Source organism: Colias philodice, chromosome 10 (assembly GCF_061535455.1).
Source record: "Colias philodice isolate Cphi_HAF_F1 chromosome 10, ilColPhil1 Martin Lab GWU primary, whole genome shotgun sequence".
NCBI lineage: Eukaryota > Metazoa > Arthropoda > Insecta > Lepidoptera > Pieridae > Colias > Colias philodice.
The window spans coordinates 10,594,954-10,620,740 of NC_143095.1; the positions used below are offsets into that span (position 1 = coordinate 10,594,954).

The 25,787-nt window shown below is 33.1% G+C and overlaps 4 protein-coding genes across 4 annotated transcripts in view; 1 reads left to right on the top strand and 3 right to left on the bottom strand.

Annotated features, from left to right (window-relative positions):
• Gpdh1 (Glycerol-3-phosphate dehydrogenase 1) overlaps positions 1-25,787 on the bottom strand; it is a 362,977-nt gene that overhangs the window by 102,382 nt on the left and 234,808 nt on the right. The gene's annotated exons all lie outside the window — the stretch shown is intronic.
• Positions 7,380-9,468, bottom strand: LOC149485450 (NADH dehydrogenase [ubiquinone] 1 beta subcomplex subunit 2, mitochondrial-like). Its single transcript, XM_089700329.1, has 3 exons — positions 9,254-9,468; positions 8,968-9,094; positions 7,380-7,520 (listed from the first exon to the last, which is right to left on the bottom strand). The coding sequence occupies exons 1-3, from the start codon at positions 9,346-9,348 to the stop codon at positions 7,434-7,436; spliced, it is 309 nt and encodes a 102-aa protein (XP_089556455.1). The 5' UTR covers positions 9,349-9,468; the 3' UTR covers positions 7,380-7,433.
• LOC149485451 (complex III assembly factor LYRM7) lies at positions 12,631-14,338 on the bottom strand. Its single transcript, XM_089699633.1, has 4 exons — positions 14,210-14,338; positions 13,825-13,968; positions 13,405-13,486; positions 12,631-12,871 (listed from the first exon to the last, which is right to left on the bottom strand). Exons 1-4 carry the CDS (start codon positions 14,228-14,230, stop codon positions 12,747-12,749), a joined length of 372 nt encoding a protein of 123 aa, XP_089555759.1. The 5' UTR covers positions 14,231-14,338; the 3' UTR covers positions 12,631-12,746.
• drpr (multiple EGF like domains draper) overlaps positions 14,741-25,787 on the top strand; it is a 61,351-nt gene continuing 50,304 nt past the window's right edge. Inside the window, exon 1 of the mRNA XM_089700274.1 lies at positions 14,741-14,991. The gene's annotated coding sequence lies outside the window, so the exon portion shown is untranslated. The remainder of the gene's footprint in view (positions 14,992-25,787) is intronic.

Sequence of the window (25,787 nt, forward strand, 5' to 3'; positions counted from 1 at the left end):
ACACAGATAAAGCCAGAAGCACAGATTAATAAATATTTACTGCATAACAAGAAGGACCAAAGTTGGGAATAAAAAATTCTTCTCATTTTGGAAAAAGGACACATTAAAAATATTTAATCTAATTAAAATTAATACAATTTTTAACTAAGGCACATGTAGAACATGGAAGGTTCGATAAACGCGAGGGTCACTGTAGTGTATGTGAGTGAAAGAGACGGAAGTATTATGTCATCTCTTGCGCACGTGCAACGGTGACACCGCTTACACAGCTCAGTTGGCTGCAGGCGGTCGGAGTGAGAGGTCGTGTGCGTCTAAGAGCCGATAATAGGGAAGGACATTCACTACATTTTTGGCGACGAGGTAAATCGGGAATAAATGTAAGTAATTTTTTTTTGATAATAAAAAAAAATTACAAAACAAAAAAAAAAGGGAGGAAATAGGTGTGCTGTGATAACTATTGAACTAATTATATCCACAGTCAAGTTACATCGAAGGGAATATTAAAGTTAATAATAATATACACACATACCTATTTTCATTATGATATTTTGTGCCGCTTACATAAAAAAAAATATCCGCACAAAGTAGATAAATAACATGTGCGTGCCTTTCGAGAGGCCTCCGGCCTCCGCGCCGTAGAAAACGAAGGTTTCGTTTACATAAAGATTTAGCAAAACCTCTTAAATAATTGTAGCCAGAAGGATAAAGTAGGTGTTGTAAATTGTTTCTCGTATACATAACTACACTGATACCAATGCATACGCGGGCTGTCTTTATTGCTCGAGCGTATGGTGCCTGTTTGATAAATACACTGTACAGTGTACGGGTATACAGCTAGCGTCGTCCAGTATATGTACTCACGTAGTCATGCATAGGACTGTAACTGCGTTATGCGAGACTAAATGTGATATTTTGTTTAGTCGAGGCTGTAGATTATTATTTTGGGACATTTGTTTACATATAAATTTATTGATACTGATATGTAAAAACCTGCTTAAAGGATTGGTTAAACATGATTAAATGAGCTAAGAAGGTTCGATTCCCGATCAGCTCAGAATAGATTGTCTGGTTACAAAAATATAATTATACCAAATACCCACTTATATCTTATTTAATTACTCGATGTGAAGTTGCATGAGTATTATTTAAGATTATTCATTATTGCATAAAGAAGTAATTAATGGTTATCATGCAAGGAACGTAAGTTTCCTGGACAGGCTAATATAGTAACATTATGGAAGTTCATGTAAGTTGATGTATGTGTTTCGATGGTGATGTGGACCACGACAAGGGATTTCTAAAGTTGTTGTTGTTAAGCTATAATGTTACAAGATGAAGCCTGACAAAAAAAATGTTGTGTGGTTTTATGAAACCACGGTAAAAGTGAAACTGTTCGAATGGTTCCGAACACTGCTTTATACCTACTCGGCAGCCGACCGTCACGCGACATGCGCTACACAGACCAAAAAGTTTGAGACGATGTAATAAAAGTTTCACTTTAAAAAGGGTAACGCCCGTGTACGTAATTTGAAATGTGTTACCAGATGATGCCTGGTAGTACAGGAAAAAAACGGGTGATGCCTGTGTGTACTTTGTACTGTGTTACCAGATAATGCCTGGTGGTCAAGAAAAATCGGGTGACGCCCGTGTGTATTTTATAATGTTATACCAGATGATGCCTGGTGGTACAAAAACAAAAATCGGGTGACGCCCGTGTGTATTTTATAATGTTATACCAGATGATGCCTGGTGGTACAAAAACAAAAATCGGGTGAAGCCCGTGTGTATTTTGTAATGTTATACCAGATAATGATGCCTGGTAGTGTAAAAACAAAAATCGGGTGACGCCCGTGTGTACTTTGTAATTTTATACCAAATGATGCCTGGTAGTCGTAATATAATTACAATACAGGTGATGCCTGCAGTGATGTGATACGGGTGATGCTCGTATAAAATGTTTATATTTTGGGTGATGCCCATATTGCGAATTCATGCACTTAAATACGCGATCTTAAAAAAAAAAAGTGATAGTTCGTCACCATTTCACAGTGAAGTATTGTTCGTAAGATAGATTGTATCTTCGAAAATACTTACGGTTAGTATTGATATCCAAATAAAAAATGGAATAATACAATTTTTAAGAGCATACAGTAAATACTAAAATATTTACAGTAGCTTTTATTATTCTTATCTAAAAGTGACTTAATATTTTCATAATTTCATAGCAGATTTTGTTAAACAACGAAAGAATAATCATAATGATAACAATACCTAAAATATCTGCGATAGGTATTGCACATTTAACCGACAACTATAAAGTTAGACAGGTTAAGTGATAATATAATAATCATAAACAGGGTAAGGTAATAAAACAATGAATATTCGAAAACAAAAATAAATGGAATGAGAGACATACAGAGTAGTCTCAATATTCATTATTTCAAACTACCCACCTGGCAGACGTTGTTATGCTCTTTCGCCTTTTATCGGTTCTTTAAACGAATTGGAACATGAATATTATCCGAATTGGTCGAGCCGATACGCCGCGCGCCGAGGTTTGAGTTTTACACTTAGCAACATATTTGGCTATTCATTTTTATTGTATATACTATGTGGCGTTGTAGGTGAGGTGGAAACAAAAAAAAAATAATAAGAACTAGATACTCACCATACAGTCGACAATTAATTAATATAATTAATAAAATAAAATATAAATATCAGTAACAATAAGGGTCGTGGTGTGCCTAGGTCCAAACCCTCCGGTAGGGCTCTTACTGATATAGGTGGACGTAAGATGGAGTGCGCGTCTCGTTGCGAAGGCTAGGCGGTAGGGTGTCTTAGGGGTTGGTCGCTGAATTCCTTCAACAGGAATTAAGGAGCCGAAGCAAGCAAGACGTAGAAGGATTTCCTCAGCGGCAATCGTAGCAATGTCGTAGTACTACTGAAGATGGGTCTTAAGCGGTATGTAGCAGGGTATGAGGTTCCTTATCGGAACGTGGCAAGGACGCGACAATTCCCTGCGCGGGAACGTTGCGGGTATGTAGAAGCTTTCTAAACGGAACGTAGCAGTAGCAGCAAAACGACTTTTACGTAATTTATACAATAATATACCGTGAAAGACAATAGTTGGACAATAGACAGTTGGCATAAAATATGAATCGTTAATTGTTAATAACTAGCAAACCTGGCGAAGTCCGTTTCGCACCAGAGACACCTTTTCCTTGTTATAAACCTCACGGAGCCCGAGACCTTTCCAACGAGTGCAAAGCCGTGGAAATCGGTTCATGCGTTCTGGAGTTGTAGCGTCAGGAAGGAAAACCCGACTTATTTTTATATAGTAGATTACTTTGATAGATAAAATGTATAGTGACAAACAACCTGTCAAATATACACTTAAAATTTTTAGATAGATAATAAAGGTCAATTTCAAGACGAACATTTAATGTAAAATAAAAAATGGATCATAACCACATCATACCGCAAATATTGGTATATGTAAGAACCATGGTAAAATCATACACCATGTGCATCTAGTTATTACTATATTAATAACGACTGTTTTTAATTTAAAAACACCAATTTTATAATAGACGAGAAAACACTAGAAACACCAATTACTACTAAAATTTAACGCTTTATGTGTTTTAAAGTGAAAAACATCACTTCTACTAGAGATAAATACTAAATAAATTCTGCGCGATGTTATTGCGCACGAATTCATAAACGCTATGAGCTTGGCAGATGACAGCACTTCAAAGGCGATGTCAAATTGGCGATGACAGATGACATACTAGGGACGCGCTCTTGCTAGTGAGGTGAAAGATCCATCGATATTCGGTAAGGTGACCCTATTTTATAGAGATATATAGGATTCATAGACAGCTTTCTTCATCCAACGCTGTGTGTTTTAGAAAGACACATAATACATCTTTTAAGAGCTCATCTTTTGAACATTAAATATCGCACCTAATGCATTAACACCGCTGCGAAAAAATAATGGATATCGTACTAGATTGAATAAAAGATTATCAATTAAGAAATACGTTAAAGATTTCTTGTCAAAGCAAAAAAAAAATGTATTATCGCGAAAAGGTCACCATTCGTGCCTTAGTCAGAATATAAATTCCAAGTATCAATCTCTACAATATTGAGGTGGTATAGTGGTATTGATTTCGAAATGCAAAATTGAATATTGTAAATTCAAGTTAATTAATTTATGCAAATACTTATATAGTTATAGGTAACAAAGTTTTTACTGATTGTTACAGTTAACATTGTACAGTTAAAAAAAAATATGTATCCAACTACTTATTTTCAGACCATTAATGTGTGATTAATGTCTAGCCATTATTATTGTCATTAAGTTATCTTTTTCTTTTTCAAGTGGCTATCAAGTTGTCAGTAATACAAATACAAATGTTATCTTATGTAACAAATAAAAAAAAGTCATCAACAAAATGATACATTTTGATTCGTTTTAGGTTCGTTACATTAATTGAATTTTAAATACCTATGTGTTATTAATGTAATAATCATACAATGAACAACACCGCGTGTGTGTTGAGGTTACAATAAGAAGTATAAAAAAAAAAGTAATACATTATTAATCACGCTTTACTAAATATTCATTATTGTATTGTCAATAAATTGTTGTAATATTGTCACTGAAGTTAAATCTGTACGGTTTGGGTAGGTCATAAGCGAATCGAAAAGAATCGGTTGCATACAGTCATACGAACATACAGGTGAAGCTAAAAGCGGTTCAACAGAAGTCAATGGCACAGTATAGTATGATATTGTACTGTTGCAGAGCAAGCTCCACTAAGACTATAATTCTGTCAGAGTGGTTTATACCCGAAAGTTGGTATTTAAATAATTGATAACTATGAACCTTAACATTGTAATACTATGTATCTGTATGAATTAAATATTTTTAATGCGCTATAAAAAAGGCTGCCACTTTCTAGCCTCTAAACTATCACCCAAAAATATATCATAAATCGCTTTATTGCGATATGAAAGAGAGACGGACAAACGAATAAATAAACAAATCTTCCCTGTGCCTAAGGATCATATGATAAGTTGTTGTTGCTTAAATAATAATAAATAATGAACCAATTAATGTTTGGTTAAAATTTTGCCGTATAATATTTATTATATTATTTAGGGTACAGATATATACATATTATATTACATTCCGATTTTATTAGGTATATTGAATTAAAATCGGAACATATATTGTTTTAGTAACGAAGTACATATACAGAATATAGATATTAAATAATAACCGAGCATTTAAGTATGTACCCAGTCTATAGGCATTTCACTTGGTAATAATTCGGTTTGCAGCTATCGTTTATTAATAATTTTAATATGTGGGAAAACAGTGGTTACTTAGATGGTGCAGATGCCGGTGCAGGTAAAGTGAATTAAATTATGCGTCAGAAGAAGCAGCATTCACCTCTTCTAAATGACCTGGAGTGCAGGTCATGATAAATAGTGAGTGAAACATATCAACAAGGTAGTGCAATAGTCATGTAAGGAAAAAATAAAACAGGTTAAGTACAGTACAGGTACAGTACAGGTACAGTACAGGTACAGTACAGGTACAGTACAGGTACAGTACAGGTACAGTTAGTCAAAAGTATAGTTAAGTTACAGAAGGAACATAGTTTAAACATTATACCTTACATATACATTAAGTTACTGAAAACGATTTCGTCCCATTGGTCAATAAATAAATAATGACTTAATAAACTTAAATATAAGTATACAACTTATTCATGATAGATTGTCGTATACTTAAATAAATTGTCATTATTGTTATTATAAATACCTATGTAAGATGTTACATTTATATGATTTTGAAGGAGCGACTATATGCCTATATATTCTTGCCGGCTCTTCTCTGTTGAGGCGGCTTTCCGAACCAGTGGTAAATTCATATTTTGTCCTTATACTGACGATTTTAAAACGTTTCTGGACGAGGTCTGGTTGATGAATGAAGGTTTGAGTTTGAAAAAATTATTAATTAATATCGATTTGAATACATATATTGTAAAAATTATTATAATTTTGAATATACATATACTTAATGGAAAAAAAAAGAAAAAAAATGAAAAGGAGAGATGTTGCATATATAGATAGAATTATATTACTAGGCCAGGTGACACATTCTACTCTATCGCTGGTATGGAGCGGACGTGTCCCTGAGTTGTGTTTACTAACTGATACTGGTGCTTAGGTATAGACTAGAATAGAAGCATACATATAACATACCCGAATAGAACATAATATTTTATTTAATAAAATTAATTGAAAAAATTAAAAATTTCTAAAATAAAGGAGGGATGTAGTGTATGTGAGTGAAAGAGACGGAAGTATTATGTCATCTCTTGCGCACGTGCAACGGTGACACCGCTTACACAGCTCAGTTGGCTGCAGGCGGTCGGAGTGAGAGGTCGTGTGCGTCTAAGAGCCGATAATAGGGAAGGACATTCACTACAGTCACCACACAGCTATGCTCACGGCAAGGCAAAATATTACATTATTTATATAAATTGATCTGCCAGCTGCCTTTGTTTGAGCAATCTGCAATCATTTCATCATCATGTGCAAAATATGCCTTTTGTTAATTTCAGGAATGGAAGAAAAACTTATACATATGAACCTATTTAAATTTAATCAGGTCTTCGAATTGCACGCCTCATAAGCGAAGCGTTGAGGTGGGTACTACTGTCACTTCGCGCAAAACATCTGATTTTTCAAACTTAAAATGTCTTTATGTATCATACATTGCACTTGTAAGATAATACATACACACACATATTAAGAAAAAACACTATTTTTAACGTTCATGATATTTTTGATGTCATTTTTGTTATTTAAACTAGTTAAAAAACAGTTTAAAAAAGTTCTGTCTTGGACGTCCGTGTGTCTGTATGTGCGGATCCTTTTTCTTGTTAACACGATAGCGACCGAAATACTTTACTAATCGAGTCTTTTTTTTTCTCTTACGCTTGAGTATGCTCAGGAATAGAACCCTTTCATTTTTCAGGGTCTGATTCGATGTGGTTTAATTGTTATTAAATAAACAAAAATAATAATTAATAAATATTTATTAAAAAAAAATTATGAGGCGTGCACTTTTGGATTTTCCAAATTATTTTAATTTACGTTAACCACCACCCATAATATACATTTTCTTTTCTATTGCATTTCTTGCTTAGGAAAGTATATACATATTATTAAAGTAGAGATAAATTGGTTTAGTTCTAAGGGTAAAAAACAGGTTCAGTAATAATCGCTTGGTATTAAAATGTTTGATCTAATTATTATACAATACTTTAAAAATGGCAGTATAGTAATAAAAACCAACATTTCAACTAACAAGTTTTATTAAATATACATTTACATTATTAATTGTTCTAAATTTATTTCTTCAGAGGTCCAGCAGAGTCATCAGGAATACCCAATTCCTCATTGGTCCATGTGCTTGGGTCTACATACGGCCATTCACCCTGCAACGGGAAGTTAAGAGTTAATATTTAAAATATATATAAGGCATTTTAAGTTCTTACTTATACTACTTATATACTCTTATTTATACCTCCTAAATAACACAAAAGTCTATATACTAACATTATGGTCCGGGAGCCAGCAGCAGATTTTATGACCAAGTTCCTCTCAAGCGGTAATTAGTAAAATGCATCAAAGTATAGTATTATGAAGCCTCCTGATTGCAGCTGGAGCTTGGTTGGGGGGAAGAGCGGTTGTAGCCTCCCGTATCAGCTGACGGTTTTTCCACCAAGATACAGCCAGCTGACATATATATTTATCCACAGTTACATATAAGCTATCATCAGGTAAATTTTTGTTTGAGAGGAAATAACGGAAAATAAATTTTTCTTTAAATTTAACTTTCATGTTCGAGACACCAGCTGACGTATAATACACCATGTTGTAACCAGCTGACTATTTTTTTTCGTTGAGATATTGGGTTAGCTACAATTTGACAAATTTTTAGCTGAGAGGAAATGAATGAATGAATGTATTTTTTTTCCTATGTGCGTGGGAGGCTACAACCGCTCACCCCCCCAACCGAGCGCCAGCTGACGTTCACGAGGCTTTATAATACTATACTCTCATGCGTCTGACGAATTATCTCTTGAGAGGAAATAGTTAACCAAATTTGCACCTGGCTCCCTAACCATTATAAAGCTGAAGAGTTTGTTTGTTTGTTTGAACGCGCTAATCTTGCTTTTTGCTCGCTTTTTTCTCTTACTATTTTCTTTTGGATAATTGTCTCATATATTATATAGTTACTTTAAAACTTAGTTATGAATAAACAAAGCAAAGTAGCTTATACTTAATTTGTAATGTTTGAATTGTTCTCAAGCAAGAAATGTATATAAATTTCAGTAACTTTTCACTTTAAATAGAATTCATTATTGCACGCCTCATAAGCGAAGCGTTGAGGTGGGTACTACTGTCACTTCGCGCAAAACATCTGATTTTTCAAACTTAAAATGTCTTTATGTATCATACATTGCACTTGTAAGATAATACATACACACACATATTAAGAAAAAACACTATTTTTAACGTTCATGATATTTTTGATGTCATTTTTGTTATTTAAACTAGTTAAAAAACAGTTTAAAAAAGTTATGTCTTGGACGTCCGTGTGTCTGTATGTGCGGATCCTTTTTCTTGTTAACACGATAGCGACCGAAATACTTTACTAATCGAGTCTTTTTTTTCTCTTACGCTTGAGTATGCTCAGGAATAGAACCCTTTCATTTTTCAGGGTCTGATTCGATGTGGTTTAATTGTTATTAAATAAACAAAAAAAAAAAATTAATAAATAATTATTAAAAAAAAATTATGAGGCGTGCACTTTTGGATTTTCCAAACTATTTATTTCATTTAGCTCGAAATGGAAATTATGCTAGGCAATATACATACATAGATGTGTTCAGGCTCAGTTGCAATGTGATACAAGATCCAATACCAACACAGTCCTCCCACGCCTTGAGCGAGCATTACTTCCCTTTTGGATGGCATTGGCGGGGGCACTCGGTACGCCCATGTTCTAAATAAATGTGATTATTATCTTAACAAATAATCAGGTTAACAAAGCTATATCAAACACTACTTCGTCGAAGTATACATCATTCCCAGTTTAAATATGCATTCCAATTGATTTTAATAAACATGTATCAATAACCAATGACATAACACCCGTACATACCCTCCATGTCCGTTTCTTACTTGCTGAGCTTTCTCAGCAGCATTTTTTAATGTGCGCAATAATAGAGCTCGTTTTAATAGAGGTCGGCTCAACATTTTGTGGTGAGGCTATTTAGATTTAACTTTATTACGTTAAATCCAATGAAATAAATGTTGAAAATGACAATTATAGTGAAAAAAATAGTATTTTTGACAATTTTTATTTGATAACTTTGACAACCTCGAATTTTGATGTCAATGTGATGTTGACACTTGACAGCGACCATAGATATTTTTTTTATTTTATTACAGAGCCATCAAAGGAGCGGCATATCTTTTCTTCTTTAAATAAAAATGAATCAATATTTCCCTTGGTCACGGCATAACACGTAAACGGGTGGACCGATTTCGATAATTCTTCTTTTTATAATATTCCTTGAAGTACGACGATGGTTCTTATGGAAAGAAAACATAAACATATACCACGGGCTTGTGAAGCCGGGGCGGACCGCTAGTAGTTTATGATTATGGATATTGAAGTTTCGTAAAAGACCCGAAAAACATTTTAAAAATTAAAATAGGTAGGGATCGACGATCATCGATCGATAGTATAGATCTAACATTTAATTCTAAATTTTATGTTAATTCTCTAATTCTAATTCTAAGTCTAATTTTATGTTTCCCATAGTAGGCAGTGGGCTATTTAGTCCATTGAATAAAAAGTTCTAGAGTGCGTGAGTTAGTAACGTAAGATGTTTCTTCGGAAACATGTCAAGAGTCCCTAGGTAATAAACATACTAAAACCCCGGGCCACTAGGAGGAGCCCCGGAGTGGGGGGAGGGGGAAAATGGGTCCATTTTTTCATTTTTCGCTTAAATCTCAAAAACGGTACATGTTAGAGAAAAACTTTCAAGGAAAAGTTGAAAGGCCATAAAATTATCTACAAGTTGTACCTGAATCATTTTTTCCTATATCCTACCGTTTCTGAGTAAAACATGATTTTGGCTCAAACAATTTCCACATCAATCGATCAAAAAATATTTCTTTCTTCCAAAAAACTCAAAAGTGCAACTTGTGACCGGTACTGATAGATTGCTCATAATTAGGTCTATCATTGATAAAAATACTAGATTCCACCATGGAGGCGTTTACGGGGAATTGAATTTTATTAGGGTAGATACGATACTTGAACTTTTTATTTTTTTTCTTCCAAAAAAACTCAAAAGTGCAACTTGTGACCGGTACCGATAGATTGCTCATAATTAGGTCTATCATTGATAAAAATACCAGATTCCAACACGGAGGCGTTTACGGGGAATTGAATTTTATTAGGGTAGTTACGATACTTGAACTTTTTATTTTTTTTCTCCAAAACAACTCAAAAGTGCAACTTGTGACCGATACTGATAGATTGCTCTGAATTAGGTCTATAATTAGTAAAATAAACACATTCCTCCATGGAAGCCTTTAGGAGGAATCGATTTTCAAAATACTATATTAGGGTAGTTTGAGTTACTGAACTTGATCTTTTTATTTTTTTCTTCCAAAAAACTCAAAAGTGCAACTTGTGACTGGTACTGTTAGATTGCTCTTAATTAGGTCTATAATTGGTAAAATAAACACATTCCTCCATGGAAGCCTTTAGGAGGAATCGATTGTCAAAATACTATATTAGGGTAGTTTGAGTTACTGAACTTGATCTTTTTATTTTTTTCTTCCAAAAAACTCAAAAGTGCAACTTGTGACCGGTACAGATAGATTGCTCATAATTAGGTCTATCATTGATAAAAATACTAGATTCCACCATGGAGGCGTTTACGGGGAATTGAATTTTATTAGGGTAGATACGATACTTGAACTTTTTATTTTTTTTCTTCCAAAAAAACTCAAAAGTGCAACTTGTGACCGGTACCGATAGATTGCTCATAATTAGGTCTATCATTGATAAAAAAACCAGATTCCACCATGGAGGCCTTTAGGAGGTATTGAATTTTATTAGGGTAGTTACGATACATGAACTTTTTAACTAACTACCCTAATAAAATTCAATTCCCCGTACACGCCTCCATGGTGGAATCTGGTATTTTTATTAATGATAGACCTAATTATGAGCAATCTATCTGTACCGGTCACAAGTTGCAATTTTGAGCTTTTTGGAAGAAAAAAATAAAAAGTTCATGTATCGTAACTACCCTGATAAAATTCAATTCCCCGTAAACGCCTCCGTGGTGGAATCTGGTATTTTTAGCAATGATAGACCTAATTATGAGCAATCTATCTGTACCGGTCACAAGTTGCACTTTTGAGTTTTTTGGAAGAAAAAAATAAAAAGATCAAGTTCAGTAACTCAAACTGCCCTAATATAATATTTTGACAATCGATTCCTCCTAAAGGCTTCCATGGAGGAATGTGTTTATTTTACCAATTATAGAACTAATTAAGAGCAATCTATCAGTACTGGTCACAAGTTGCACATTTGAGTTTTTTGGAAGAAAGAAATATTTTTTGATCGATTGATGTTGAAATTGTTTGAGCCAAAATCATGTTTTACTGCGTATAACTCAGAAACGGTAGGATATAGGAAAAAATGATTCAGGTACAACTTGTAGATAATTTTATGGCCTTTCAATTTTTCCTTGAAAGTTTTTCTCTAACATGAACCGTTTTTGAGATTTAAGCGAAAAATGAAAAAATGGACCCATTTCCCCCCTCCCCCCACTCCGGGGCTCCTCCTAGTGGCCCGGGGTTTTAGTATGTTTATTACCTAGGGACTCTTGACATGTTTCCGAAGAAACATCTTACGTTACTAACTCACGCACTCTAGACCCCCCTTGGAGGGACTCATTCAATGGACTAATTGTCGCTATTGTATTATGCACATTATGAGTTAGCCTAGCCTAGCCTTGGTTCTAGCTTATGTCAGTTGACAGTCTACATGACTGAGATCAGTATTAGGGTTCCATACCCAAAATGTAAAACGTCTCTAGGCTTTATCTCATAATCCGTGATAGCTAAAACAACAATATAATGTAGGTCTAATATATTATATATTGTTGGCTAGAATGCTGAAATTTTCACAAATGATGTGTTTCCGTTGCTGCTATAACAACAAATACTAAAAATGAAATATTAAGGGGGGACCCCATACAATAAACTTTCATAGATTATGGTAGTAAGGAACCCTTCGTGCGCGAATCCGACTCGCGTTTGGCCTGTTTTTAAAGTGAAACTTTTATTACATCGTCTCAAACTTTTTGGTCTGTGTAGCGCATGTCGCGTGACGGTCGAACCGTACGATTACGATAATTTTGTGCCTAAGTTTCACTTTTACCGTGGTTTCATAAAACCACACAATATTTTTGTATTGACCAAGTAAATCGGTAAATAAAAATGCCCAAATTGTAATCCTAAGCTAGTATTAAAATTTATCATTTATTATTAATTAATAAATAATCCATAAATATCTATCTATGATCTAATCTACATAAAAATAAAAAAATCATATAAAATTATTTTCATTGCTTCTTAGAAGCTTGATCTTGACAACAAGGTTGATTTCTTCTAGGTCTCTTTGGTATATCTGCATTTTCATCAAAAGGAACATTGTCTAACTTGACCGTTTCTTCAGTGATTCTTGCCTCTGTAAAATTTAAAGTTATATTAGTATCAATTAGTGTTCCATTCAATGGTAAAAACATAATTATTAAAGTGACCTTATTGTAAACAATGTAATATACAGAAACTAATAAATAATTGTTTTTATTTATTTATTTATTACTTTATTGCTCTTAAAAATTACAAATTGAGACTTAATCTAGGATACATTGTAACAAACGGCGGCCTTATCGCTAAATATCGATTTGTTTTATTTCTTTCCAAACTGTAAAGGTTGCCCTTTGCTTATTTTAAATGTATTATATACTTTTTCATGTTTATGTTTCTATAGCAAAGATTTTCATTCATTCATTCATTCACTCAATGAAGAAATATTTATTTCAATGATTATATAGTACATATTTTATATTGAATAAAATATTATGTAGTTCCGCTTAACCAGCTTTCCATTTTTAAGTACTTATACAAAGATTTCTAAAGGAATAATAATAAATGATCCACAAGTTTATTTCACATATCTTATGTAAATAGGAAATAAAAAAATAACAATAGTCTCACCGAATACTCCAGGTTTTACTTCTCGAGCTTGTATTACTTGTGTTCTGAGCTCTGTTTCTACATCTTCAGCGTATTTGATCATCTGTAACAAATATAATATTATTACGTAAGAGTGAAATATACTAAAATATGTCATTATTCATTACAGGTTTTTTTAGAAATCTAATGAACTGTTCTGTGTTCACTAATGTTTCTAATCAGGACCTTTATTAAGATATTATAATCTGTTTATTCATTAAATATGAAATAAATGCACAGTTGTAAAATAAATTGTTAAGTAAAATGAAATTGCAGTGGACTTATACAACAGAGTAAGTCCGCTGCGATTTTACTCTAGTTGAGTGGCCTATCTTCCAGATTTGCAAGCTGTATATTAGCTGTAGCTAGTAATAACATTAATTACTGCTACATTAATCTTACCGCTTGTATAGCATCACTATCCTGCACAGCCTTATTCTTTTTGTACTCTTCATTTATTTTAAGTCTTGCGGCATTAAGAGCACGAATATCTCCCTCGAACACCTTCAAACGTGTGCGATGCAGCTTTTTAAAGTTTTGCAACACCTTAAAATAAAATAAATTTAGATAATAATAGGGAAATCTTAACCACTTTAAGGCTGAATTCAGAAGCGTAGCGTGCCTTGGCGGGGCCCCGTATAAAAATTTGTTTTTGGGGCCCTTAGGAAGGGAAGATTTCTCACAAAAGCGCACGTTGGGGGCCCCCTTGGCGCGGGGGCCCCGTATAATTGATACGGCAGATACGGCGGTAGCTACGCCCCTGGCTGAATTACAATATTACACATACAGCTCTCCTCAGGTTGTCCATCACGTAAAACGGTATTTATAACAAAGCTGATTTTATAATACGCATGTATTTTCTAAATATAAAATTATGTACATAAATTTATAAATACATATAAAAATATTACAGTAGGAATAAAAATAATATTTTCAAAACTGATTTTGATTTTTGACATGACATCTATGGAAATTGACTTTGACATTTGAAAAGTTGCAAGTTGTAAAAAATACCAAAGATCATTATCAAGATTAATTTTTGTAACATGCCAAGATTAAACATTCTCGAAATCCCAAATCCCAATTCATTAAAGTAATTGCTAATTACTCAAATGCCTTCGGAATGATAACGAGTAATATACAGTTCCATTGAAGCATACAGAGTAAATAGGTACTCATTTGTGTGCGCCACATGACGTACCTACGGAATACGCAATAGAGTAGAGTTGACGGATCACGACGGATGAGTGATGACGGAAATCGGAATCGGGAATGTTGAAGTTGAATGTGAAGTTTGTTTTGTAGCTTGCGTCAAGTCGCGAGTAGCGTTACTACTTTTATTAATTTCGGTCATTGTGAAATAATAAATTTACTAAATAGGTAATAAAAAAAAACTGTGTTCCGATTTAATATACATGAGTGGAGTGTAATTTGTATTGTAGTGTCTGTAAAAGAAGTGTGCTACTTTTTGTGAATGTTATTTGTTGACCTACAAGTTCTGTTGGATTCCTATGCGACTAGTGAATCACTGTAGATCTTAAAAACATACAACTGATTGATTATTTCCGGGTAAGTCATTATTTTAACATAAAAAAAATAGTTGTCACAGTCATGGCAAAGTAGAAAATTAAAAAGATTAATAATTACAAATGTTTGAGTGATTATATTTCTTTCTTATTTGTTGTTAGTTCTGCTAATAACTCATAATATTATCTGTTCACTTCTAATTTAAAAAAGTTTAAACGGAGCAAAATGTCCTTTAAACATTAATTAATGGAGCAAAATATAATTAACTAAGTATGTAAATAAGTATATGTATCTAGGCCAATATACATATTCTAAGTAAGGCTGATCAATGTAAGCAAATATAAATACTAGTTATCCATACTTATTTGTGTCTACATTGTTTTTAGAGATTTAAAACATTTAAAATCTGTTAAAACATGCATGGAAAACACAAAATTTTTTCCTGAGTCATAGGTAATAAAATCAAGCACAAAAAACACAGATTACCTATAATATGAAGATAGAAGTTAACTATTGTTTATAATATTTAGTGAAACAAATATGTATAGACATTGTATGGGCATGGTTATCTTCTGGATGATATAAAAGTTTGTTTATTTTCATAAAATTAGTAAATGTATTGCACAATGAATTTTTTAACAAGATAATCATATTCTCAACAATCATATAATATTACAAAAGGGAACTGATATAGTTTTACATGACGTGATATATCATATAAGTTTACATAAATGACAACCAATACAAAATCAAAATATGCTTACAAAATAAACATTATTTGAATAAAAACATTAAAATTATATAGGGTTGAATAAAAGATACTTCTCTCATCATCATTTCTTGTCTTAAAACCATTAAGTATATCATACACACTAAAGTACAGATTATATTATAGTCTATTGTAAACATTTGATAGTTTATATATGATGAATAAATAATTAAAATAAAATGAGAGTAAATTATAGCTGCTTGAATCTTCATTATCTTACTTTATGAAAATATGTGAAAACAATTATCATAAAGTACAATTATACTCTGTCCATTATATTATTTGCTTTTTGACAGCTTCACGCCTATGAAGGATTGTATTGTCTATGTTAAAATGTCATACAAATAATTATCGTTCTTCATGGACAGGTCCCGCCCACTTAGTGATGTCTACACAGAATTATTCAATGATGGGTCGATAGATTATAATAATCGATAGAAATACTCTGTAAAATATATCCGATGCAGAAAAACTCTTCTATTATGTTATATAATTTAAACGTAAAGACAACCAAATTGTAAGATAGAAACCAATAAATAATAAAATATTAGTTTAGTTTAGTTTTAACATACAATGCATAGATATTATGTGGTCTTATTATTACATATCTTATTAGTACGTTTACGTTGTAATTATTATTTACGTACCTGATTCGATTTATGATAATATTTTTAATTTATAATTGAAATGGTATCACAATCGATAATCTTTTGAACATCACTTCTGGTATCACCCGTCGAGCTGTCAAAAAGCAATTCTTATAGTGGACAGACTATAGATTAATAGGTCACTGCAAATGAGTCATACAAAGACATTAGTTGCTAAAATCACTAGAGCATGTGTTATTGTATTTCTAATTTGAAACACTTCTATGGAATATGAGTAATATATGACCACATGTGGTTGCCAGAATTGTTTCCTTATGGTGTTTAGTGGTTTTAAATTTTGCTAGAAATGAGGCCCCCGCTAAGATATTTATTATAAACTGAATTTTATACTATTAATAGTAGCAATGTGAAAGTTATTCACTAAATTTCTTTTAATCAATTAGGTAATACAAAACTTTAACATTCTTAATTGTTTGTAAGTTTTGGAGTTTATTGTTTTTTATTGTTATGTAGGTACATAATATATTAATCTAATGAATATCTTATCTTTAACATAATTACTTTTCTTTTGACCCACTTAATAGACATACTTAATTAAAACATTGTATACGCTTATCAAGGATCGGTGACAATACAATAATTTCATTGGTTTATAAAGCATGACTTTTTGTTTTTTTTTGGAAGTGAAACTTCTTTAGGCTCATTGAGAGTAAAATTTCAAGGTCGCATCATGGCAATACCATTATGTCATAGATTAAGGTGAGGACTTTGGTATCTTTGAATCTTGCCAAAGAAGTTTCACTTCTGACATGTCGCACTGCGCTCTTTTTTTTAATTACATTTATTCAAGATTAGATAACAAGTAATAATAAACAAAAATTTTCATATTAAGCAGTTAGTACTACCTAAATGTGAGCTTGTTTAAAATGCTCTATTGTTTTCTGATAAGGCCGAAGGCGTACATGAAATGATGTAATGTTTGTAAATATTTTGGATGAGTCTGTTGAAAACATTGGAACATATAGATTATAGTTACAATGCTTGATCTCATGCTGATTATTTGTCTTTTCCTATTAGACAAGAGTGATAGAAAAGGTAGTACTCATTTATCATCCATCCCACTCCTACTAATATTATAAATGCGAAAGTTTGTGAGGATGCATGTGTGTGTGTGTGTATGTGTCTTTCACGCAAATACTACTGAACCGATTACAATGAAATTTAGCACACATATAGAGGGTAACTTGGATTAACACTTAGGATAGATTTTATCCCGGAAATCTCACGGAAACTGGCACTATACGGAAAACACAGGCGAAGCCGCGGGCGGAAAGCTAGTAATAAATAATAATACCAGCTGACTTGCCCAACATTAATCTACCTATAAAAAATGTTAAAGCCGTATGTGAAATTATGACACTGGACACTGTGGCAGCGAGTTTTATGCATAAGATTATAAAGTATAAGAATTTGTTTGTTTGTTTTGTTGAAGAGAATCATATCAGGAACTGCATCTTTAAAAAATTATATAAGTTTTTTACCGGCCTTACTTACAACTCTTAATTCAAATTATAAATCTAACAGCATGAGTTCGGCTGTCCATTGCTTGGGCATTTAATTTAATCTTCATTTCAAGTGCAAGTTCCATAATATGATATACTGCCATTGTTACGCCCACGTCCACGCGTCCACAGGCTCATGACGTGTTTGAATGAGCTAAAATACTATGGAAGATAAAAAATGTTGTGTGGTTTTATGAAACCACGGTAAAAGTGAAACTGTTCGAACGGTTCCGAACACTGCTTTGTGTAGCGCATGTCGCGTGACGGTCGGCTGCCGAGTAGGTATGTACCTACTCGGCAGCCGCGATACACGCGACATGCGCTACACAGACCAAAAAGTTTGAGACGATGCGATGTAATGGTACGGGAGCCAGGTGCAAATTTGGTTAATTATTTCCTCTCAAGAGATAATTCGTCAGACGCCTCAGAGTATAGTATTATAAAGCCTCGTGAACGTCAGCTGGCGCTCGGTTGGGGGGGTGAGCGGTTGTAGCCTCCCACGCACGTAGGAAAAAAAATACATTCATTCATTCATTTCCTCTCAGCTAAAAATTTGTCAAATTGTAGCTAACCCAATATCTCAACGAAAAAAAATAATCAGCTGGTTACAACATGGTGTATTATACGTCAGCTGGTGTCTCGAACATGAAAGTTAAATTTAAAGAAAAATTTATTTTCCGTGATTTCCTCTCAAACAAAAATTTACCTGATGATAGCTTATATGTAACTGTGGATAAATATATAGGTCAGCTGGCTGTATCTTGGTGGAAAAACCGTCAGCTGATACGGGAGGCTACAACCGCTCTTCCCCCCAACCGAGCTCCAGCTGACGTTCACGAGGCTTCATAATACTATACTTTGATGCATTTTACTAATTACCGCTTGAGAGGAACTTGGTCATAAAATCTGTTCCTGGCTCCCGTACCATAATAAAAGTTTCACTTTAATAATGTAATCTTTGTGAAAACGTAACTTGTATCTTTTGAGAAGACCCCTATGGTTGGATGGAATTTGTAGATTTGTTTGTGGCTGGAGAAAAAGTGCGAACGAGCTTGCAGAAGCTATGTTATTTTGCTGAGTTTCTTGTTTTCTAGATTTCTTTTAAAATATAAAATGGGTAGCATTTGGACAGTAGCAGTATATGTATAATTAGTAATTACTAAAATCTTAGCATCTGATACTGACTTAGGATGATGATATTTGACATAAAAATAAGTGGCTATGTAGGTATAGTTATACATTGTACTGTACCTATACCTAATTTATGAGATACGAGAGTATTAAATTTCCAAGCTTATTATCATTTGTATATATCAAATTTCATATAAAATTCTGCATAAAATCATCTCATTGATATCAACAATGTGGTCAATGTAAATTTCTCTTTTTTCCCGGTAATTGAACGTTTATCGTCATAACATCCGGGATGGCCGCCTGTCGGTTTCACGCGCATTGTCTGCGCCATTTTTATTTCACCAATTTACTGATCGAGCTGTTCACATTGATGTGAGAAAGTATTGAGATTAAGTCCAGAGCAGATCTTTTTTAGTGTCAATTGAAGTGAAGATGCGAAATTTTATTTATGGTTATTAAGTAATGAAATGAATCAATTCTTAAGGAGCTTGGTATTACCAAAAGACTGTCCTCCACCTGCTTGCGACGAATTTTAGAATTCTTCGGTCATGTTGCAAGAAAGAGGGGAGACAACCTGGAGAAAGTTCTTCTCACTGGCAAGGTAGAAGGAAAAAAGCCCCGAGGCCGCAGTCCAATGCGCTGGTCGGACCAAATTAAAGGACCGTAGAAACTAGCGTGCCTGAAGCTATCCACATCGCAGAAGATCGAGACAAATGGCGTAAAATAACTATGAAATCACAACTCCAAAATGATCACGACCCTCAGCAGTGAGGATTTCGATTTAAGGAGCCTCCTTCATTACTTCCTCAAGTAATGAACATCTTTCTTTTTATGGCTCTACCAATACAGGTTTCGACAATGACTATTTAATAAATCTTCAATGTTCAGATATTTAAATACTGTCCGATACAAATTTGCGATATAAAATAGTGTCTAGTTTCAGTATAGCTTTCGTTAACGTGATGATCGCATAAAAATTATCCTCTATCATTCTTATCAATTTCATTGCTACTCGGCTTGTTGGAAGTAACATTGTTTTTACACCAAACGAACAAGACTTTATTATAATATTAGTATGGATAATATGGGTGATGACTGATGACTTACTGGCGTTTTAAAATAATAACAAACTTTTTTCTGCTCACAAATCACACATATTATCACACATCCAAACAACTCATATTAGATATAAATCTTAAAAAAAATATGCTAATCAAATATGTACTACCATTGTTAAAGTAAATAAGCAAAAACGTATAAAAACAATGACCAAATAGCTGGCATTCATCCCACGCATGAAAATAGCTTCGCCAATTTGCGATTACAAACATATGTTATAACTGCGATAGAAATAGGATTTTGTTTCATTTGGAGATGAGGCAATAAAGAAAGAAACAAATTATTTGATGGTAATAAAAAGTGACGATACAAACTATGTACATGGATTGATAAGAAGGGCCATCCTACTTCCTACGAATCCTACTACCTATACGTAATATTGTAAACGCGATAATTTGTAATGTATAGATGTATGTTTGTTACTCTCTCCCGCGGAACCCACTCAACTGATTGAGATGGTACTTGGCAGTGTTGTAGCTTTATGTACCAGGATAACACACAATTTTATAAACTCTGAAAACCGTGCGGTACAGCAGCAATAAGACATTAGAAATTGCTTTTAAGAATTCCATTTTGGAAGTCAGTTGTAGTTACTCATTGTCGCAAGGTATTGGTTTATAAAACAAGGAACGGAGTAAGCGTTGAATGTTTGTCTCTTTATGAATGTATTGTAAATGTTTGTTCGTCGACATATCCGCGCGGTGACCCGTTTTAGCGGTTTAACTGAACCCCGGTTCAATTGTTTCATTGCCGCGCTACGGTCGGTGTTTTGATAATACTTTGCATTGTGATTTCACGGTAGTGCGGCTTATCGAGTTTTGTTGAGGTTTATGAATACCTGTTTGTTAGGGCCATTTGAATGTTTTTAAGAGTTTTTTGAAATTAATTTAGAACTGACTGGTCTACTTGTACTTAAACCAAGGTATGCTGATCAAATTTCAAGTCGTGGAATACCTAAATTCCGTAGAACCCATGTAAAAAGAACCATTAATTATTTTTTAACAACAACTAACTATAGTAACATAAATAAAGTTAAGTCAGAAAATGATGACAGAATAGGATGGAAACCGATATTTAACTGTTGTTTAACAGATATTTAACTGTAACAAAATAATCCTATTTTATTTGACTGTAACAAACTGCGGTTAACTGAGGTGAAACACGAACAGTTAGTTAGTAAATAGTTACAACACAACCAGAACATGAGCAGGTCATGTGTAAAAATCGCACTTGACCGGTGTTAAGCCCCCACTTGACTAGCAAATAAAGGATCCGTATTGTCACCACTTTTTTTTGGTAAAAAATATCAAGAATGTTTCTTTTATGTCCTTAAGGGGCTTGCTTTCATTTTTATTTTTTGTTACTCTTAAGTAACAAAAAATAAAAATGAATGAATGAATAAAAATGAATACTTATATTATGCAAACTAATTAGTAACACAAAAATAAGTGAATTGTGAAATCAATTTAGATTTAAACTAACTATGGCAGACATACAAAAATACGTTTCATCCTTAGAAATAGGACTGTTTTATACTGGAATAGTAATGATTACAAAATATTATTCGATGCATTAGGCACTAGTTTAAATTACTTAACCCAGAAAAGATTAATTTGTTATTGCATGTTTTGGCAACAGCTATACCGAAGTTCTAATTCACAAGCGCTACCGTCACACTTGCCTATTAAACCTAAGTGAGCTTGATTAGTAATAGGTATATTCGTACTGTAATAAACTCGCTATATTCGCGTTGAGATCTAAAAATAGTTGTATAATAATTATTCTATTATTTAGTCGTTATCCGAAAAGTTTCAGCCTGCGATTTTCAATATTAAAAAGTAAAATAATCAAGAAGTTTTTTTCTCGCACATAATATTGTACTCGTATTTGCCACTAATACAATCGATAAATACTCAGAAGCAACTGACGTACATAAAGTTCGATGACATGACTTGATCTCTAGAGTATAGCAACCACTTTTAAATGCGTGTGCGCAGTATTGATTGAAGCCTTATAAAAAGGGACATTGGCTTTATTTCTTCATATAATATAACTAGCGGTCCGTCCCGGCTTCGCCCGTGGTACCTACATGTTTAAACTATCCTATGTCTCAAGTTGGATCGAACTGCACATGGAGTGCGAATTTTATTATAATCGGTTTAGGAGTCCATTGGTTTAGGAGTCCATTGAGGACAAACATTGTGACACGAGATTTATATATATTAAGATATATAGTACTTCTAATTTGCGTTCAGAAATGACGTGGTGTGAGTACATTTATTTTACAAATTTTTAATTTATATAAACTGTACTACTTATAGGTAATTGTAATAACAGCTGACGATCACATAAAACCACAAATAAATGGCAAGGAATGCGGCTCAATCACAATCCAGCAATCAATGCACATCTTGCAAATATAAACATATTTTTAGTACAACCCACTCGTCGAGTTTTCAAGTGAGTTATCAATAGCATGCAACATAGTCTTTATTCTCCAAGAAATAAGAGCTGAAGTCCTTTCAAACACATTGAGTTGAGATTTAATTACCAGCTGGTTGGTTAGTAATAGTACTATTATCCTGTGGCGTAAAATGCAATCTGTTATTAGGTTGTTTTATCTTTGGAAACTAGTTCACTTTTGTGCTAAACTTCTTCCGTATATTATGGTGTTTTTATGGACTGCATCAGGGTTGTTGCTCCTGAGAGTTTAAAAATAAATTAAAACAATCCAATTTACTAAAACTACTCTCAGTATATTTTAGAAAAAATTAAACCTTGTTATTAATAAAGTTTTCTTCATTACTATCAATTATCATCTTCAAAAAGGTTTTTTCCATTCAACTGGCTATCAATCGACGCATATGATTTATTTGCAAAAATAATAGAGACATTTAGTTCTGACGATTAGCAATTGCTACAATTACTTTAATAAGCGGACGTTACTCGCTCCTAGTGGAATATATTATGTTCATGGGTACATTATATTATGCACATAATATGTACATAGTGTGTATGTTAGTAATCTCTTAAAATATGTTAGTCTTCTAAGGCTGTTCTAAGAATTTGTATGACTGACATGTCCTTGTTCCGTTTATGGTATACTTCACGTAATATAACTAATAGTAATATTGTAAAGTATTATAAATATGTTCATCAATGAATCGATGATTCTTTGAAGAAAAAGAAACAAACCACCCTTCCTATATTTTGATTCAAGTGTAAATTAGTTGTGTGAAATTGGGGTATGTAGGTAAGGTTCTAGAATTCGGACCAATTTTTTTAGTCAATCCACTTGCAATATAATATAATTAACCTATTTATTGGTATGTTTTATACTCTTCATTCATTAACTAGGTCGCTAATGTATGTTTTCAGACTAAAACTTGAGGATGTCACGTTCGTAATTCTGCGGACTTTGTGATACATATCGTTATTATTTAAATATTTTCACGTACCTAGGTATTATATTATTATGAATGTATCCATAAAAAAGTGTATTTCATAACAATTATCATATAGAGACTTCGCGTTATGTACTAATAAGTATTTTTAAATATTTGCATAGGTAGTTAGAAAATTGCAATCGATGATGTTTTATCTGCGTAAATAAAGGTGTCTTATTTCTTGAACTTATCGAGTTATTGGTGTCAATGAACGGACTTAATTATAATTATCAATATCGGTACTAATTAAGTATCGATTAATTTTAATAAGAAGTCAAAGCTAAATAAACAGTATTATCTAAGACTAGCTGCGTTCCGCGGTTTCACCCGGGTGGTTCGCTCCTGTTGGTCTTAGCGCGAGCGTGATGATATAATAGCCTAAAGCCTTCCTCGATGAATGGTCTAGGACATATTTATAGGAGCGAAGCAATGCAGGGAAAACCGCAGGGTACAGCTAGTAAACTAGTATGACAAATAGGCATAACATAAACGGCTTGGAATGAATCAAAACAAATATTATTATTTATACATGCATACGGTGCAAATTCCTTGATTTGAATTCAATTGTTAATCATAAACATAATTAATGCATTGATGCACAAACATGACCTCGTCGCAATTTTATTATGTCACTCACTTTCCCCTATAGGTACGAATTTTAAATAGATTTTTGATTTTTTTATACTATCTGTGCCTGCTTTTGCCTTCGATTTCATTCGCGGAAGAACCCGCGGGCAAAAGCGAGAAAGTATTTCTATAGCTTATGTGTTATTCATATACATAAACTACATCACTGCCAAGTATGTACCATCAAAATCCTTTTAGTGTTTTTCGCGTGAAAGAGTGACAAACATTCAAACATACTTCCAAACTTTCGCGATTATAATATTCGTATGATTACAATTTTTAAAAGGCATATTAGATCACAATCAATCATGATCTTCATAAATCCGTATTGAGTTAAAAATTTATTTTCATTTGTATTATTAATACTACAAACTACAAACAGTATTATTATTGTTTACCTAATTTTGCTTTGGAAAGATGTAAGTGAGAACAGTTATTGCAAGATATGAAAATAGTTTTCGATGGACTTTGCTCTTGAGTCTTGGTTTGAGTTATGTTGTTTTTCACTATACGGGTAAATTATAATTTATACTATACTAGTGGCCCGCCCCGGCTTCGCCCGTGGTACATATTTCGCAATAAAAGGTAGCCTATGTCCTTTCTCGGGTATCAAAATATCTCAATACCAAATTTCATTCAAATTGGTTCAGTAGTTTAGGCGTGATTGAGTAACAGACAGACAGACAGAGTTACTTTCGCATTTATAATATTAGTATGGATTAAAAAACTATATTAAAGAAACATTTTTTTTTAACTAAAGAGATGTTTTGGTAAATTTGATTTCTCTCTCATTAATTCGTTGGAATTACGATTATTAGTTAGTGTGCCGATTTACCGTTTGTACCGTTAAGTTTGTAAAATTCATGTTAGTCGGTCAGTGGGCATGTTGTCATCGTTTTAAATGATTTTTATCGGAAATTAATAAGATAAAGAAGCCTTCTAATATTAAAAAGTATGTTCTTTATTAATTTAATTGAAAAATATAAACACAAATTTCGTTTAAGATTCTCAGTGGAAGGATGTTCTGTATTGGTTTTGTACTAGAACTAGATGCGGTTATTGACTGAGAAGCGGTCTATTATGTGAATTTTATGAAGTCAATGACGGTGTACCCAAATTTTTATATTTTACTAGTTGCTCGTCCCGGCTCCGCCCGAAATATAACCTACTAGGTTTCCGCCCGCGGCTTCGCCCGCTTTGTCTAAAACATAATAAATTATATACTAAAACCTTCCTCTTGAACCATTCTATCTATTAAAAAAACCGCATCAAAATCCTTTGCATAGTTTTAAAGATTTAAGGATACATAGGGACAGAGAAAGCGACTTTGTTTTATACTATGTAGTGATTTCATCAGGGATAATATATAGGATTCTAATATAATGGTGAAAGGTCCATTAGTTTTGTGAGCCTATTCATTACAAACATGTTTGAAACAATGTTTTCCTCATTCATTCAACACATACATCGTAACTGATGTACACATGAATTCTATAGTTACAAAACTAAGATAATTATTATTAACATTGACATTGATAGTGGGAAAACATCAGTCGGTGGCCTCTATATTGTA

What these genes read in the sequence shown, in the direction of transcription:
- LOC149485451 (XM_089699633.1), bottom strand. Translation starts at nt 14,230, where the DNA reads ATGGACAACCTGAGGAGAGCT. An exon ending in ATAGTGATGCTATACAAGCG is followed by an intron (nt 13,487 to 13,824) that starts GTAAGATTAATG and finishes TATTTGTTACAG; the next exon opens with ATGATCAAATACGCTGAAGA. An exon ending in AGTAAAACCTGGAGTATTCG is followed by an intron (nt 12,872 to 13,404) that starts GTGAGACTATTG and finishes TAAATTTTACAG; the next exon opens with AGGCAAGAATCACTGAAGAA.
- LOC149485450 (XM_089700329.1), bottom strand. Translation starts at nt 9,348, where the DNA reads ATGTTGAGCCGACCTCTATTAAAACGAGCTCTATTATTGCGCACATTA. An exon ending in GTAAGAAACGGACATGGAGG is followed by an intron (nt 9,095 to 9,253) that starts GTATGTACGGGT and finishes ACATTTATTTAG; the next exon opens with AACATGGGCGTACCGAGTGC. An exon ending in CTGAGCCTGAACACATCTAT is followed by an intron (nt 7,521 to 8,967) that starts GTATGTATATTG and finishes TTCCCGTTGCAG; the next exon opens with GGTGAATGGCCGTATGTAGA.